Genomic DNA, 16956 nt, shown 5'->3' on the forward strand with positions numbered 1-16956 from the left:
TCACCCTTTTGTAAACAAAGTTTCCTATTTCATTTTTTTTTTGACACCCACACGTGTCCTCGTCACACCTGTCTCCCGTGAGGGCAGTGCTGGGACGGGCCTGGAAACAGGACCTGTGCCCGGGGACAGAGGCCCAGAGGGGCCGGCGGACGAGGGGCGCAGCACCTTGCTTGGGAGGGGCCCACTGTGCTGCGCCTGCTGCCGCGCCAGCGGCTCCCCCTCACCCAAAACAAGAGCCCCCGGCACCGAGTCCAACCGGGTGTCGCAGGCTGCGCCCCCCCCCCCCCCAGCTGCACGGAGGTCCCTGGGGGGCGTGGCTGGGGCTCCAGCCGACCAGGCCCCAGCGAGGGCCAGGGCCCACGTGTGACCCCAGCTCTGCCCACGATAAGCGAAGGGACCCGCTCAGCCCTGGCGTCCCGCTGACCGGAGCCCTGGCTGTGCTGGGTTCCCCGTCCCGGTGCAGGGCCCTAGGGCGTCCTGGGAGCCGCAGTGACTTCGCCCCCCGCCCTCCCGCGCACGCTGAGGAGACGCGACAGCCAAGTGCCTGCCCAGACTCAGCGACGCCTGGAGGGAGCCGGCGAGCAGGCGCGACCCCGCTCTGCGCTCTGCAGACGAGCGCGCCCAGCCCTTCCCACTGCGTCTCCCCCGGTCTCTGCTGGCTGGGGACCCCCGTGGGCCCCCCGCCCCGCAGAGAGGCAGCCCTCCGGCCAGTCAGTGGCAATGGTCCCACCACGCTCTCGCCTGGTTATTCCAGTGCTTCATGGGACCCACACGTGCGTCCATCGTTCCCGGTTTTCCTATAATGCTTTTAAGCAAACACAATTCCCGTGCATTTCAGATTATGTGCTGCCTGCAACCACCTCGTGAGGCAGAGAACAGCAGGCAGCATTTTGTCCATTTTCTAGTTTTATGAAATGGGGAAACTGAGGCTCAGGGAGGTGGCTGAGCACAGACGACGGGGAAAAAGGCGACAGAACCGGATCTCCAGTTAGCGCCATCTCGTTCCCACGCTCGCTCCGTGTAGAAGGAGCGCGGCTCCTTTAGGCTGCGGCCGTCCAGGAGGCGCACACGTGGGGGAAGCGGGCAGAGGCGTCCGCCAGCACAGGCCGCGTTCCCGCAGGGCCCCGCGCGTCCTCGAGCAGCCGCGCCCTGGGGGTGCATGTGTGCTCCCAGCAGCGCCGCGCTGCGGGGTTTCGGGACCACCGTGCTGACTGCGGGCTGCGCCGTGTCTGTCGGCCACGCTCGCCCTTCCCGGTTGCTGACGCACAGCCAGCAGGGTGAGGCTCGCTGCACGTCCGCGCCACGTCTTCCTTCTCTTCACGTGAGCTGAGGTCGGGGGCTGTTATCGGCAGTGACTTTCCCACGTGTCACGTGCAAAGCCTGCAAACGCTTCCAGTGGGAAGAGGCAGGGGTGCTGCTGGGTCTCCGTCAGTGCAGAGGACAGCCCTCCACCGGAGTTAGCCGGCCCGCGGCGCCAACCGTGCCGGCGGGAGACGCAAACCCTGGTCTGGAGCTGGCCTCTGACCACGTGGGGCCTCTCACCACACAGGCCAGGCGGCCGGCCCCGCCTTCAGGGGCCGGGTGTGTGACGAACACAGAGCAGGAGCTCGTGTATCTTCACCTGTGGCCGAGGTGAGACGCCCGGACCAACAGAAATACAAGGGAAGGACTGGGTGACAACGGCCACGCCGAACAGACAGCTGCTGGCTTGTCTGCGGAGAGAAACCAGAAGAGTGAGCTGGCGCTAAGGCCACGCTCCAAGCAGCAGGACAGCGCTGGACTCCTGTCGCCGCACGGCACAAACCCACTCACAGGTCACGGCTCAGCCCGCTCTGTGCAAAGCCACGGAGGGGCCCCCGGGTACACCCCCACAGGTTTCTCTTGCATATGAGCCCTACTAGTGGCCAAAGTGCAAATTAAGAGACCAAAAACGAGTCTGGCTCACAGTCCTCCTTTCCCTGCTTTTTTCCCAGGGGACGCCGGACACGCGCCGGCGGTGGCACAAGAGCCCACACGAAGCCCAGGGGGAAGCCCGGCGCACGGGCCCCGCGCCGAGAAGCTCGCCCTCCGTCTCCCCGCACCCGCGACTCTTCTTTTCTCCCCCCGTTTCTAAAAACATCCCCGCGACGCCCTCAGGCGCGCGCTGTCGGGGCACCGGTCCCGCGGCCGCGTCTCCACACCCTCAGGAAGCTTCCTGGACGCATTTCTGTACCCACACCAACTCTGCCCAACACGGCGAAACCTGACCTCATCCACAACGATGTACACACTCACCCCAACCTGCAGTCCGTCACTTTATGTGCGTTCGGTCCAAAATGGCTCGAACGTGGATACCTGAGAATTTCTGCATTCCTCTCCTGCCACGGGGGGGTTTGCCCAAAGTGTCAGGACAAAAGGGGCGACAGCTGGCTCTGCCCCCGACACCCACCGCCCCTCCGGGCAGGGCAGGGAGTTTCCCACGAGGACCGCAGGCGGCACCACACGTCAGCTCAGCCGTCCCCGGGGCGCGCACAGTGACGCAAGCAGCACTGAGACCCTGGGCCGGGGCCCGGTCGGCAGCAGCTCCCTGGCCACCGACTGGCCGCCCCCCGGAGGGACGCGGGGAGGCGCGTCCTAGCCTGTTCTTACCACCACCGCCGCAGGCTGGGTTTTATTCACAAAGAGCAAGAAGAGAGCCGATGCACCGCAGCGTGTTCCCAGCGGCCGAGGTGCGGACGCCCCCGCGTGCCCACCAGCGGGCGGGCAGGTGAAGACGACCCGCAGACACGGGCACACGACACGGGCGTGAGAAAAGGCGAAACACGGCGTTGGCGCCAACAGGGATGGATCGGGAGGGCTCTCCGCTGCGCGAGGCCGTCGCCGGGGAGACACAAACCCTGTCTGATTCCACTCACGGGCGGAATCTACACGAGACAGACAGACGGACACAACCGAACAGAACCAGACAGACACAGAGACCAGACCGGCCGTCACCAGGAGAAGCGCGTCGGGGACAAGGTGGGCGAGGGGGTCTACGGTGCGAGGGCGGAAGGCAGCTGGGCTTCTGGGCGGCCACTCCAGCGCATGGGAGGCCGAACGGGAGCGCCGCACGCGTGCACCCGGGAGACGCGGGCCCCCCGCTGAGGGAAGGGCTGGGCTGCGGGCGGGGGCGGGGGCACGAAGAGGGTGCCCGCTTCCTGGGACGCACGGCCGCCAGCGGCGGCCCTCTCCCCCTGGCGTGCCTCGGAGGCCCTTCCCGCGCGCGTGGCAGCGGCGTGGCCCTCAGCTCGCCCACCTGCTGCTGTCCCGCTGGCGGCGCGGCTCCTGGCCCAGGGTACAGCGAGGACGTCGGGGACGGGTGCGTCCCAGGGATGAGGACGCCTGCAGGGCGTCCCTGCCTGCCTGGGAGGGACCTTATTTGCGGCGCCACGCGCACGGCGCTCTTCCCTCTCGGCTGCCGCGGAAGGCGAGGCTGCAGGGGAGGAGGGGGCGCACTGGCTCTCGAGTCTCCTGCACCGTCCGCCCCATCCTCGGCGCGGCTGCGTGCCCGTCGGCCACTGGGACGGTGGTGAGCGGACCCGTGAGGGCCAGGCCGGGGCCCAACAGCCCCTGCCATCGTCACGTCACGTCTCAACCCGGTTTTCTGAGTCTCGGTGACGCAGCTCCCGCGGGAGCCCGACGATCACCGATCGCCGGGAATCAGGAGTCAGGGCAGCTTGGGTTTTGCTCCTTATTTTTTTCTGAGGAAGAGATGTCGGCAGAGAAGGGGGAGCTCTTGGTTGTGAGCACCGGCAGCCCCGCCACAGCGTTCCGGCAGCCTGCTCTTGGCGCCTGGCAATGCCAGCGGCCCTGGCTCTTCCCTCCTGCGGCCGGCTCCTCCCCGAGCGCCCGGGGCGCCCTGCACAGCCTGCGGCCCGGGGCTGGGCCTCCCGATGCGGTTCCCCAGGAGGGTGGACCCCACGAAAGGGCAGGCAGGCTCACATGAAACTCTAGGAGAGAATAATCACTTCTAAACGAAGAGCCGACTGACTGGGGTAGGAGCCGGGTTGGTAACACAGTGCGGAGATGTTGTGCAGCGGGTCTCTCCCCAACGTCGGCCTTTCTAGATGCGGACTGAGTTCCAAACAGGGAACCAAGAGTCAGGAAGCGGTAACAGCTCTATCCTAGTCGATTTCAGCTATATCTTGGCTACTGGGGTACATTCGCTCCTTAGAGATAAAGTCCCTTCCTGGGCCCCCGTGAGTGCTGAACTCATGACACATTTCCAGTTCGAATTATGAGCAGCGGCCAAATGCCGAGACGACCCCCCGGCTGAGGATTCGTGTCCGTGGTGTTCCTGCCTTTGTTACCCTTGAAATAACGAGAACCAAACGAGGACATTTATTTAGGCTTTTGCCAGAGAAACAGCCCTGATTCTGTCGTATTTGTTGACAAAAAGCAAAACCGACCGCAGCCCCGAGTACCCCCCGGCTCCCCAGGGTCCTGGCCCGGCGGCACGGGGGCCCTTCCCTTCCGCGGGCTCACCTCCCCTGGGGAGTGGGCTGTGGGGGGGGGGTCTAGGATGCAGGAGCGTGGCCTCGGGCTCTCAGAGCAGCTGGTGGCTCTCCTGCGGCAGGGGTTGCTGAACAGAACACAACTATTAAAGACTACAGTTCTGCCCCGGCTGGTGTGGCTCCGTGGACTGAGCGCCAGCCTGCGAACTGAGAGGTCACCGGTTCAATTCCCAGTCAGGGCACCTGCCTGGGTTGCAGGCCGGGCCCCCAGTAGGGGGTGCACAAGAAGCAACCACACATGGATGTTCCTCTCACATGTGGTTTCTGTCTCCCTCCCTTCCTCTCTCTCCAAAAATAAACGTTAAAAGAAGTTCAGGCAAGGCCCCGGAAGCGCGGGCTACCCGCTGACGTTACGCGGACAGAGTGGAAACCACCCTGACAGGTCGCAGAGGGCAGAGCGGAGACCCAGTCAACAGGCACCAGGGCGAGGACACGGAGGAGCAGGTGCAGGGTGGCCGCGCGGCGCTGCCGACCCCGCTGCGGGGCTCCCAGCGGGGCCCAGGGGAGTCGGCTGTGCCCCGGGGCAGAGGGGCGGCCCTGGGCTCCGTTCTGCTGAGGTGTCGCCAAACGGCCGTGGTGCCCCTGAGGGGCTCTGGGGGCAGGTTTTCGGGGCTCTAGGGATGCGGCCTCCCTCCTCCCGCTGGGCAGCGACTGCCCCTCCCGCCCGGGGTCTTCCTCGGAGGCCCGCTGAGGTGCCCCAGAGAACTCAGAAACTGTCCACCGAGGAGGCAAAGCTGTGCAGGAGCTGACCCCCAGGAAGTAAGCGAAGACGGGCCGGGGGCCCCGCCCCTTCCCCGGTGCAGGCCGACCCCTGGCCCCCGCCTTCCCCGCCCCCCGCAGTCCCAACGCGCACCACTGGAAACTGGGCGGTGACAAGGGGACCGGCCGCCAGGGCCCCCCCTCCCCACCGAGGCGGGGACACCCTCCTGCGATTCGCAACGGCGACGGCGCATCAACTGCTGGCGCCTGATGACGGCGGAGGTTTGCACGGGGATCGGGGTCTGGGGAGGGCTGTTCCCGACAGGCCGCCTGGCTGCTCGGTCCAGCACAGCCCCTCGTGGGCGTCCCCTCCCACCGGCGCCTGCGGGGCACGCGTGGGGCCTGCGCCCAACTGCCAGCGCCGAGGGCTGAGTGCACAGCCAGCCCCAGCACCGCACCTGCACCTCGGGCTCCCCCAGAGGGTCCCTGTGAGGGGGAGTCGCCAGGCAGCGGCAGCGAACAGAGAGACCGGACTCCAGAAGCTTCTGACGGGAGCTGGGGCCCAAGGGCCGCTCTCCAGGTGCTCGCAGGTGCGATGCCGCCCTGCGCGGCTCAGGACTCGAGCCCAAGGGGCACGTGTGCGCCGGCCCCCCCCGCTGGTCCGCGGTCGGCTCGCGGTCACCTGCTGTGCGCCGGCCCCCCACGCTCTTCCTGGAGGCCCTTTGCCCCCGGGCACTAACCCACTGACTTCGGAGAGCGAGGAGCAACAGACAGAAGACTTAGGGGGCAGAGGGAATACGGGGGCCGGGGAGGCCGCTCCAACCCTCCACTGGGAAGAGTGAGCCAGCAGAGCTCTGAGGGTTGAAGGGCAACGAACGTCACCCTCAGGCAGAGCTGTGAGCTCTCAGGGTGTGACACAGGCTCTTTCTGCCAAGCGCGCCCAGGACCCTGCCACTCGGCTCCTCTTGGGCCAGGAGGCCTGCATGACAACAGACACTAGGTTTCCGGAGCCCAGCGGGAGCAGACGGGGCCCGAGAGCCCCCACGCTGCTCCCCACGGGCCCACTCAGCACCGGCGCTGGGCCGCGCCTCTGGGCCCGCACGGGAGTCCGCTGCGGTACACGGGCAGCACCGTGGCAGGGACAGGCTGTCCTTGAGGCTGCAGCGGACGCGCAGAACCGGACACCCCAGCTCCGCGTCTGTGCCGCAGCAGAGCTGGCGTGGGAGAGACGCCCCAGGGAGCACAGCGAGAGTCGCGGGCAGCAGGAGCGAGGCTGGGGACTGGGGGGCACTGAACCTCGAAGAGCCCCAAGGCTGAGGGCGGGGGGACTTGCTCCCGGCCGGGGGGCCGCCAGCGGCGGAGCAGAGGAGTGGGCCCGCCGGGTGCAGGCGTGGCGCGCATGGCCGCCCTCTCTCGGTTCTGCCCGCGGCTCCCACGCTGGCCCATCAGACGCGGGATGCAGGGGTGCTTTCTCGCCCTTTTCCACCCACGGCTGCCACAAAGTGCAATGTCTTCCACCCCTGAACGGGGACCCTGCCATTAACAAGGACCTGTATTCCAGTATCAACACACAGGTTCCCCGTTTTAAGGCCGTCCTGCCTTCTCCCTGCCCCCTCCTGCCTTACCCCCTTTCCCCGCTCCAATCAAGAAAAAGGGAAGGAAAAGAAAAACTCAGAAACCTGAAGATTGTTTGGAGTTTATTCTCTTAAGAGTGGTAACACTTGTTAAAAAAAAACTTTAAAGCACACCACCTTATTTTCACAGAGATTGCAGAACATGAAGTTACACAATTAAATGAAAAAAAACTCACAAAGAAACACACGAAAAACTCAGACAGCACAGGTTAAAAACAAGGGCAAAACAAAGGCTTCAGGAAGGGCAGGCAGAGACAGACGGGCGCTTCAGGCACGGCCGCCCACCCTCCCTCCCTCCCACGCTCGCTCACTCGGCCACTGTGCCCCCTCGGGGAGCCTGCCCGCTGCCCCCACCCCGACCCGCTCCTCTACCTCGAGCTGAAGGGCGGGGAGGGGGCCCCTTTCAGGAACACATTGGACACGAAGTGGCGACGTCCAGCCGAGTGGCACGGCGGCCACGGCCAACCCTGAGGACACGGCGGGGGCGGGGTCTGGTTCTCTGTGGAGTCTCGCCAGCAGAACCCGGGCCTCCCCCGTTTGCTCCTGAACCCCGTTCCGGAGGCTGGGAGTCTGTCCTGCCATTTCTGAGCTACCGACCTCCCCGAGTCTCCCCTGCACAGGCGTGCTGGCTGCCTGGTTCACCCCCTCGGTTTCCAGAACAGCGGAACGAGACCTTCAGAAGCAGCTTTGTTGTTACTATTATTATTATTATTATTATTACTACTACTACTTAGGCCACAATATAGAGATATCTACACCTACATATGAAACTAGTCCTCTATAAATAGATATGCATGTATAAATAAATACCCACACACCACTATTAACTAGGACTCCCGGGGCAGGCTGGGGGCCAAGCTGGGTGGCAGAGTCTCTTTGCTTTAAGAATAGGCTTTGCAGACACGCCCCCTCAGGGGCTCGTGGGGAGGTAGGGAGGGGCTGCACGTTTTCCAGCCTTCTCAGCCGAGTGCGAAGAAACGCCCGCGTTTCCGATGCCCATTCCACCTCGCGCAGGGGCCGGGGGAAGGGAGCAGGCCCTGCCAGGCCCTTTTAGAGGCCGAGGCCGCCTTCTCCCTCAGACAGCAACGGGGTAAAGGGCCCCATCTGGGCTGTCGCCGGTTTTGGTCATCTGCTCCCCGGGGTGTGATGGGGACGCCTCGGGGCAAGGGCAGGCCCCGGGGCCTGTGGCTCGGGGCCACGTGCCAGGAGCAGGGAGAAGAGGCCTACCCGGGGGCTTCCCTGCCCCGCCTGCTGGCGCCCAGGCACCAGAGATCAGGAAGGCAGCCCCGTGCCAGGGCCCCGCCTGCAGCAGCGAGCGCGAGGCGCTGGGGAACAAAGCATTTATGCATTTTGAGGACAGAAGACTGAGTTTCTGCATTAAAAGCACACAAGCAAAGCACTGTAAACAACGTCCTCCAAACCCGGATCAGAGAGCAGCTGCAGATGAGGTGACCCAGCGGACGACCCCGCAGAGCGGGCCCAGAGGCGGCTCTGCCGTCAGCCCTGGGCCTGGTGTCGGGGAGGGAGCCCACGGGGGAGGAGACGCGCACAGCGCGGGGACCCGAGGCGCCAGGCCCTGCGGGCGAGTCCCGCTGGCGCGAGGACACCAAGGGGATGGGGGTGGGGGCAGGCCTCTGCGCCCGGGGGGCCAAGCCCACCAGCTCGGCTCTCCCGCCAGTGCAGCGGGGCAGGCGCGCCCCGGGCCTGGGGACGAGCCCGCTGTCTGCGACACACGCGAGGTGGCTGAAACCCTGAGCTTCCTGAAGCTTTTCCAAAAGGAAATTCCAGTTAACCAGTCAGTGCTTGATCTGGGATGCAAACAACACCCCTCTCCAAGGAGAAAAGCAAACCTGTCCGTGACAGCTGGGGAAGACCCCGGCCCCCGCCCCTCCCCCCGAGGCTGCCCACAGAGCCGGGCCCTCCGTGCGGTCGCCAGCCCCACGCAGGGCCCTCCGCCCGGCAGGGCCCCTCCACGGGGGCCGGGCCTGCCTCCTCGGCCGGGCCCAGGCCGTGGTTTCTGGGGTGCCACAGCTCGGGCCCCCTGTGTGGCAACCGGCAGGTCACCATCAGAGCCACAAGCCTGGGGGCTGCTTTTAACTCAGCGCTTTGATTATTTTGTTTTTTGGCTGTTTTGTTTCTTTAACCATGTGGCCAACTCTCAGCACCCCCCCAATCAAGGCTGGGGGGATCACTCTGCCCAGGATATGACTGTCTAACCAACCCTCAGTTCCTCTCCCTGCTTTTAAGGACTGTCCTCTTTCGCAACGGCCCCCGAGACCCACGATGCTTTCCGACCAGACGGTGAGAACGCAAACCCAACGGGGCGGGAGGAGCGCGGTCCACGTGGGAGCAGCCTGACCCCACTGGGTCTGCTCCTTTTCGAGACTGCTCTGCACGCCACCCCCGGAAGGGGAGTTCGGTCCCTTCGACTCCTCTACGGAGCAGTTGAGCCGAGGGCACGTCGCACAGGCTGGCTGGACACGGAGCAGAGAGGCAGTTTCAAGGGAAAAACTCACTTCTTCACAACAAGTGTGGTGCCCAGGAACCCCTAAGTCCTGCCGCGAGCAGAGTGACCGCTGTCACTCAGAGGGATGGTGCCGCCCCCTCCTAACACAGGACGCGGCAGTGAAAGGACAGTCAGGGAGGGTTCGGTCCTCCTGAGAAGGTCCCGTGCCCCAAGCGGTCAGGACAGGGCACGGCCTTCGGTGGTTACAGGTCAATGAGCAGACAAGTGTCAGCCCACCTAGACACCTGAACAGGAAATGGGATGCGAGAACTCCACGTTCAGGTGCACGCCAATGCAGGTCGCGGCTTATCCAACTCCATGTTGTGCCAAGAGTCCCAAACCAGAACTGCAAGGGGCCACGCAGCTCTGAGTGCGCTGGGGCCAGCGGCAGGGCGGCCGGTCCCGAGGTCCTGGAGGCCTGGGTGGAGCCCAGCAGCCACCTCCGCACGTCTGACGGAGGGGCAGGCCCCCCGGCGGCGCGGAGCAGGACCGGGGGTCGCACTCACCAGACGGCGCCCCGGCCGGCCCCAGCCTGCCCGCGCAACTCCCCGCGGATCTGCGCCAGCACCTCCGACAGGCCGTAGAGAAAGGGCGCTCCGAACGCGAGCAGCTGGCACATGAAAAAGGAGTCCAGGGGGTTCTGGGCCACCTGGTGCCCAATCGAGGAAATGTTGCTTTGGAGGTGCTGGCGCATCCCCCTGGCCTTGTCACACAGGCCCAGCGAGTGACGCGCCACCCAGCCAAACAAGGAAGTGAGGCTACCTGGAGTTCTCTCCGCGGGGCCGCCGGCCGTGCTGGCCTGTCCACTTGCGTCCACTGTGGGGCCCTCCTGCAGGGGTGCTCGGGCCTCCTAGGAGAGTCCGCAGAGAGAGGCATCAGGGGCTGAAGCCGCAGAGCCCGGGAGACGGGGAGCCCAGGGCCCCGGGCCGCGCTCCTCATCCAGCAGGTCTTTCCTTCAAAACCAGGACCGTCCCTTGTGCAAGTGCCCTGTGCACACCCGAGGAGCCGGTAGCCGGCTCCACCCACCAGGCCGCTGCCTGCGAGCTCCTCTGCAGGCCCTGACCAGGCTCCACAGGCAGCAGCGAGTCAGGCAGAGCCGCTGACGCTCCCTGACAGGAGAGTGAGCGGCAGAGACAGAGAAGGCTCCGCGGGGTAACTCCCAGACAGGAGGTGACTGGGCGGGTGGCAGGGAGGCTCCTGCCAGGTCCTCCTCTCAGAGGACACCTGTGCACAAGGGCGGACAGAGGGAGGGTTTGACACCGGCTCCCACCTCCAGCTCAGGGGGCGGAGAGACCGTGGCCCCTGTGAAGTGCCCCCTCCCCGAACGGGGTGGGGCCGCCCGCCAGCGCAGCCTCCCCAGGCCGGGCGCCGGGCGCCGGGCACAGAGTGCCTGCTGCTGCCCTGAGAGCGAGGACCTTACCTTCCCCGACAGGGGTGTCGCCGCCGGCCTCTTCCTCTGTGCGGAGCCGGAGAGACGGTAGCAGTAGTGAGGTTTGCAGTAGAATTTACCTGCGGGCGGCAAGAGGCGGGGAAAGGGGCATGAGCACTGCTCTGGGACTCTGACCTCGACCCCGATCCCTCCCCCTCCCGGGCCAGGCGCCTCCTTCGTCTTGTTTGGGAGGCCAGAGCCCCCTGAAACTTTGATCCGCCTAAAGGGGAGGGGCTCTCTTCCCGTACGTGAAGCCCCTGGGCCATTCCCCGGTCGGCGAGGCTGGCACGGGCGGAGGCCGCACACAAAGCGGCAGTGTGCGCGGAACAAAGACGGGTCACATGAGAGGAGGCGCAGCCTTTCCGGGGAACCGAGAATGAACCCGGGCGTGGGGCGGAGGCGTGGAGGCCGCAGGGGGCGGCACGGACACCAGTTAACCCTGCTGGGACCCTCGGCCGCACGGCTCTGGCTGCGCTGCGCGATCCCAACGCATCCACAGACAGTGCCGGCGAAGCCCCCCCCTCCGCGCCCCCCCCTGCCCCCGCGGACTAAATGCAGGGACTGAACGCAGGGCGGAGCAGGACACCAAGAAGGCCAGGCGCACAGGGCGGAGCGCACCGCGTGGGACGAGGGTTGAGGCCGACAGCGACTTCTCACGGCGTCTGGCTGGGTCCACCTGGGTTCCCGGGGCCCAACGCAGCACGCGTTTCCCACGGTCAGCAGTTCGGGAAACACCAACTGCGGCTTTTCCCATGACACTGGGGGTGGGATTTAATCACAAAGGGTCACTTTCCCCTGACGCTTCCTTACTCCCACTGACACCAGCCCTTGAAAACCACACGGCAGACGCTGCCGCCACGGAGACGCCAACGTGGGGGACATCCAGCTACCATCGCGGGGGGCGGGCGGACCCAGCCACGCCCGCTCCGGAGACAGCGAGCCCAGGCCAAGCGGGCTGTTCCCAAAGTTAAAGGAAGAAAACCTAACCAAAAAAACAATAGGAAGGATCAGTAACACTACCAGCTGCTTTTAAAAATAGAGACAATAGAAACAAAATAGATAAACCTTTACTAGATTAATTCAGAAATACAAAGAGGAGACAATACAATCAGGAATGAAAAAGGATACATTCCAACTGACACCACAGAAGCTCAAAGGGCAGTGAGAAGCTCCTGTGAACAGACAGGCCAGCAGGCTGGGCGGCCCAGGAGAGAGGGCAATTCCTAGAAACTCACCGCCTGCCGCTAACCTGCGTCCTGAAGAAGCCGAAGCTCCCAACAGGCCGCTGCCAGGTAAGGAGGCCGGCTCGGTCATCGAACCCCTCCCCAGGCAGAAAGGCCCAGCGCCGGGGGCGATCTCAGCGAGCGCTGACAGAAGGACTGAGAGCAACGGCCCTTCTCAAAGTCTCCCGACCACCTGAACGGGCGGCAGCCAAACTCATGCTACAAAGCCAGCACCGCCCTGAAACCAAAGCCAGAGGACACTGCAGAGGAAGATGACGACAGACCAACGTCCCTGCTGGGCACAGACGCAAGGCTGCTCAGCAAAACAGGAGCCAACGGAACCCCCGCCCAGGCACAGGGTGACGCCGCATCCTCAACTGGGTCCGCCGGGGATGCCGGGTGACGTCACACACACAAGTCCACAAATGCGAACCACCACCTTCACGTGACGGAGAGAAAAGTTAAGACTCACACAATCATCTCTAAAGACTCAGAAAATCACCTGACAGAGCACAGACATCAGTCAGCGGGGAGGGTTTGGAAGCCTGGCCTCTAAGGTCAGGAACGAGACAGAGACGCCTGCTCTTGCCACTCCGATTCGACCCAGGACGGAGTCCCAGCCAGAGCTCCCGACAGGGAGAAGAAATGCAAAGCACCCGCACAGGGAGGGCAGACGTGACAGTGTCTCTGTCTGCAGATGACATGGGGAAAATCTTCAAGGCTCCACTGGAAACCTTCTAGAGCTAGTAAGCAAATTCAGTGAAGTGTCGGGATGCTCCGTCGACATACAGAAACAAGCGGCTGCATTTCCCCAGGCTGTCAACAAAACACGTGGGAAAGACACAGAACGATCCCATTCACAGCAGCATCAAAACCAATGCAACACTTAGGCATGAATCTAACCGGGGCGGCGTGAGAGACCTGCCCACTGAAGACAGCAAGACGCTGATACAGGGAACTCAAGACGACACCTGGCAGGACACCCCAGGTTCCTGGGTGGGCAGAACCGGCCTTAGTAACGTGTCCACACCCCTACAGCAACCTCCAGCTCCGATGCAGCCCAGAGGAAACGCCAGGGCGTTGCTCACAGACCTGGAACGTCCCTGTGGGGCATGTGGCCTCGGGTTGTTCGTTTCCTCTGGGACACAATCTCCTTTTACCATCTGTAATCGAACACTCACTTCACCTTTAACTTTGACTCAGATAAAATGTAATTAGGGAAAGACAAAACGTATGAGTATTTATAACATACGCTTTTTTGCGTGTTTTGTCGACGTGATTCCAATGTGGCTCCAGACTGCGTGGTCTGGCCTTGCCCACCACAGAAGTGGACCCGTGACCCAGACGAGTCCGGCCAACCCGCCTTCCCTACAGCCCACCCAGGGCGTGGTCTCCAGGAGCTGGCATGTGGCTGAGCCGGGCTACCGAGAGCCTTCTGGGGTTCTTACAGGTGGCTGTGGGGGGTCCTTCTCTGAGGCCGCTCCTGGAAGAAGACGCGAACCCAAGGCTCAACTCCACTCAGACTGGGGTTCCTATTACTTGTAACCAAGACTCTTGCTTGTTCCAGTATCAGAAAATCGTAATCAGTTATAGTTACTTTGATTCCTGTCTTCCATTTCCCCCCCTGCATTAATTTGCTTTTTCCTACTAAAGCAGAATCCTGGGTTTTCAAATACAACTGAGTAGATATTCTCACTGAATTAACTACAATATCCTAAATTAGTAAAGACAAAAGGTTTAGGTTTTAAAAAGAAGTTCCACGAGCTAACCAAAGGGCATTTTCAAAAACACTCCAGAACCTTGTTGTTTCTAGGCACCTGAGGTCAGGCCGCAGCTGAAACACAGTCCCCACCTTTCAACAGCTGTGCAGCCTCTGCTCCTCCGCAGAACCCCAAGACCCGCCTCCCCTGCACCCCCCGACGGAGGTAAGGAAGCAAGACGCCACGCGTCCCAGGGCGACAAGTCTCCTCCTCACACGTCTTCCCAAACTCAACCTGGTGGCGCTTTTTGCTTCTCAGGTTATTTACAAAAAGAGCTCATTTTATCTGACATGTACCACACGCCAGCTGTACATCAACTCATTTCACCCTCCAAGTCCAGCGCGGTCGACCCTCTCGTCCGTCCCCCCTCACAAGAGCAGCCGCCTGGCGGCACCCCCGGCCCCTCTCGGACGGGCTCAGACGCCTGGCTCCAGGCTGGAGGCTCTGCTCTCAGCCACGGCTCCACGCTGCCCGCCACGCCAGCGTGACAAACGAACCACAGATCACGGCTGACTCATTGAGTCGCTGATTTTACGTGGTCTAAGCAAACGGAGGGATCCTGGTGATCAAATTCGGGCCTGGGTGGGAACGGGAACTGGAAACACAGACGGCACGGGCAACAGCCGTGCGCTCGGCCACTGGACCGCCCTCCAGGCCAGGGGTGCAGACGCCCCTGAGAAGGCGGGGGGTGCGCTCCAGGGGAGGAGACAGCGAGGGCCAAGTCCTCCCCGGCAGCGAGGTGCCCGTGTCTCCAGAATGGACAGGAGGCCAATGGCCGGGCACAGGGAGCGGGGGCAGCGGACACATCTGTGCTGCGGGTCTGACCTCCACCCCCGGCTGCCTGCGGAGGCGTAGAAGCAGCTGGTCGGGGGCAGCGAGGGGGCTGGGAGGAGCCGCGGTGGCGGCTGGGGTGGGGCTTGCAGAGAGGACGGGCCTGCACAGGCCGTCTCTGCAGCCACGTGCTTCTCACGGGATGACAGGGAAAGTTGACAACGGTTGTCTGACCTGGAGCCCTTGTCTTCAGAGTTGGCAGCAGTCAAAGCTAGTTCTTGGCAAGGGAGAGAGCGGCTTACTTTCAGGGCAGCCTGCATCCTTTGAGAAAGTGAAGAGGAAGCGTAACCAGGGACAAGGGGAAAACAGGGGTATTTTTCTGAAGCGTCCGATTCTCATTTGACCACTTGGGGATTGACGTTGGCCGAGAGTTGCTGATCCCAGAGCATCTGAACTGACAGGGACCTCAGAGAGTGCGAACGCGGACAAGCAGCTTTTAACCTCTCGGAGCTGTTTCCCGACTTGGGACATCAGAGTAACAGAACTGGCCCTCTGTCCGGAGCCACGCCTTAGCGGAGGCTCTGCAGCTCAAGGTCTGCATCACACAGTGATCTGGTAGGAGAGCAGGCTCCTAAAATTCCACTCCTTCCTCCAGCTCCCGGGCCTGCGTGGAAAGGCGGACGGAGCTGACGCACAGCCACTGTGCTCCCTGCTCCCGGTCAAGAGCAGGGCACTCACCCGGCTGGCCAGGCCTGTCCCCACACCACGGTCGCCCCGACCCCTGCCGGTGTGTCGGCTCTTCCCTCTGCGTCACGCCTGAGGTTGGATCGGTCATTCCTAACGGCTCCTGAGCTCCCGAGTGCTCCTTCCCTCAGCTTCTGTGACGTTATACCCTCCACGCCACAGCTCGGCCCGCATCGTGAACGCCGACATGGCCGGCTGCGGCTCCGCGGGCCCTTGTCTGCAACCAGACGGTCAGCTCCCGGAGGCCTTGTTCACTCTTTACTTGTGCCCCTGAGAGCATACAGCAGCAATGAGCCCACCATCCATGGCCGGACCTCAGGGACCCCTCTTTCCAGCCAGATTGCACGATAAGGGGCTGAAATTACCCAGGCATCGAGGACGGTTAGGGAGACGGGGGGCGGGCTCCTCCCGCCAGCCCCAGTCCTTGGAGAGCGAAGCCGCTGCCCGAAGGGCGGGCGCGCGGACGAGGGACACCGAGTCCGACCCACACAGCACCCTCCTCGTCGCAATGCCGTCCTGGGTCCTACCCGCGCCGGGCGGTGTTTCCCACCGACGGGCAGGAGGCCCAGGGTCCAGACGGCGCGCTCCCTCCCGGCCCCGTAATGGCCTCTCCTGACAGGCTGACAAGGACGGTCTGGGTGCCCGTGCGATCGTCTGCTAAGTGCGCGTGTCCCTCTGCGGAGCATGGGTTCCCCGTGGACTCCGTTTACCCGAGATGCTGAGGCCGCAGAGTGGGCGCACCAGGCCCAGCCCCGTTGTCCTCAGGGGGCCCACGTCTGAGAGCCCAGGGCAGGGCGTCTGGGGTCAACGTGCCGTCACTGACCTTAGACAAGAAGTGAGAGTCCGCTTCTCGAAAAACGAGGCTCACTGACCTCACGTCCCCCGTACGCAGTGTCTGAGGGATGGGACGCGACGACAGCCCAGGCAGCCGCTTTCGCCAGCACCGTCCCTGAGCGATGCGAGCACGCGGCCCCCGGACGCTGGGGCACCGTTTATCGGCGTCTCAGAGGAGGACCGAGACGGGAGGGGGACAGGCGGCGAGGTCAGGAGCAACAGGCAGGAGCGCGTACTCACCGTCCTCGATGTCGTAGGCATAGGCCGACAGGCGCAGCGTGGTGGCGCAGTACTCGCACTTGAAGCAGCTCCGATGGAAGAACTTGCCCTCGGCGCTCAGCCGCTCCATCACGTAGACCCGCTTCTGGCAGAAGTAGCACGTGTCGCTGCCGCCCAAGTTCTGAGGGAACTCCTTCTTCACGGAGCCCTGCGGAGGGTGGGCGGGCGTGTCAGGGCGGCATCCGGGCTCGCCCGGGGGCACGGCGTCCCTGGGGGGCCCGCTGTGAGGCAGACCGAGGCGCGCCCTGGCTCCGGGCCCCGCCACGGCGGCTGTCTGTGCCCCCACGCTCGGCACCAGGCACTGCTGTGTCCCCGTGACTCAGCGGCCGAGAGGGAACCCGAGTCCATTTTACAGAGTTTGTAAAAATCAAACCAAACTGTTGTGACAGAACTGTTTCTGAGGGTCACATAAAAGCACACATGAAGTGCTCTCACGTGGCTCCGTGTGGACGCGGGTCCCCGGCCTCTACGGTGGTCACTCTCAGAGAAAGCAAGCGGCTTCCCCACCCACGTTCGAGCTGGACAATGATCACAGTCCTGGGAAC

General features: G+C 63.7%; 1 protein-coding gene across 4 annotated transcripts in view; it reads right to left on the reverse strand.

Annotated features, from left to right (window-relative positions):
- The window catches only part of MICAL3 (microtubule associated monooxygenase, calponin and LIM domain containing 3), a 118661-nt gene that overhangs the window by 29586 nt on the left and 72119 nt on the right, over positions 1 to 16956 (reverse strand). For all 4 annotated transcript variants that reach the window (XM_054586589.1, XM_054586591.1, XM_054586587.1 and 1 more), the window contains 3 exons: positions 16373 to 16559; positions 10792 to 10880; positions 10134 to 10221 (listed from right to left, as the gene is read on the reverse strand). In XM_054586589.1, coding sequence (XP_054442564.1) covers positions 10134 to 10221; positions 10792 to 10880; positions 16373 to 16559 — 364 coding nt within the window. The remainder of the gene's footprint in view (positions 1 to 10133; positions 10222 to 10791; positions 10881 to 16372; positions 16560 to 16956) is intronic.

The sequence above is a fragment of the Pteronotus mesoamericanus genome, unplaced genomic scaffold, assembly GCF_021234165.1.
Source record: "Pteronotus mesoamericanus isolate MK-2021 breed Mesoamerican mustached bat unplaced genomic scaffold, CSHL_Meso_final contig_94, whole genome shotgun sequence".
In the NCBI taxonomy this organism is placed as follows: domain Eukaryota; kingdom Metazoa; phylum Chordata; class Mammalia; order Chiroptera; family Mormoopidae; genus Pteronotus; species Pteronotus mesoamericanus.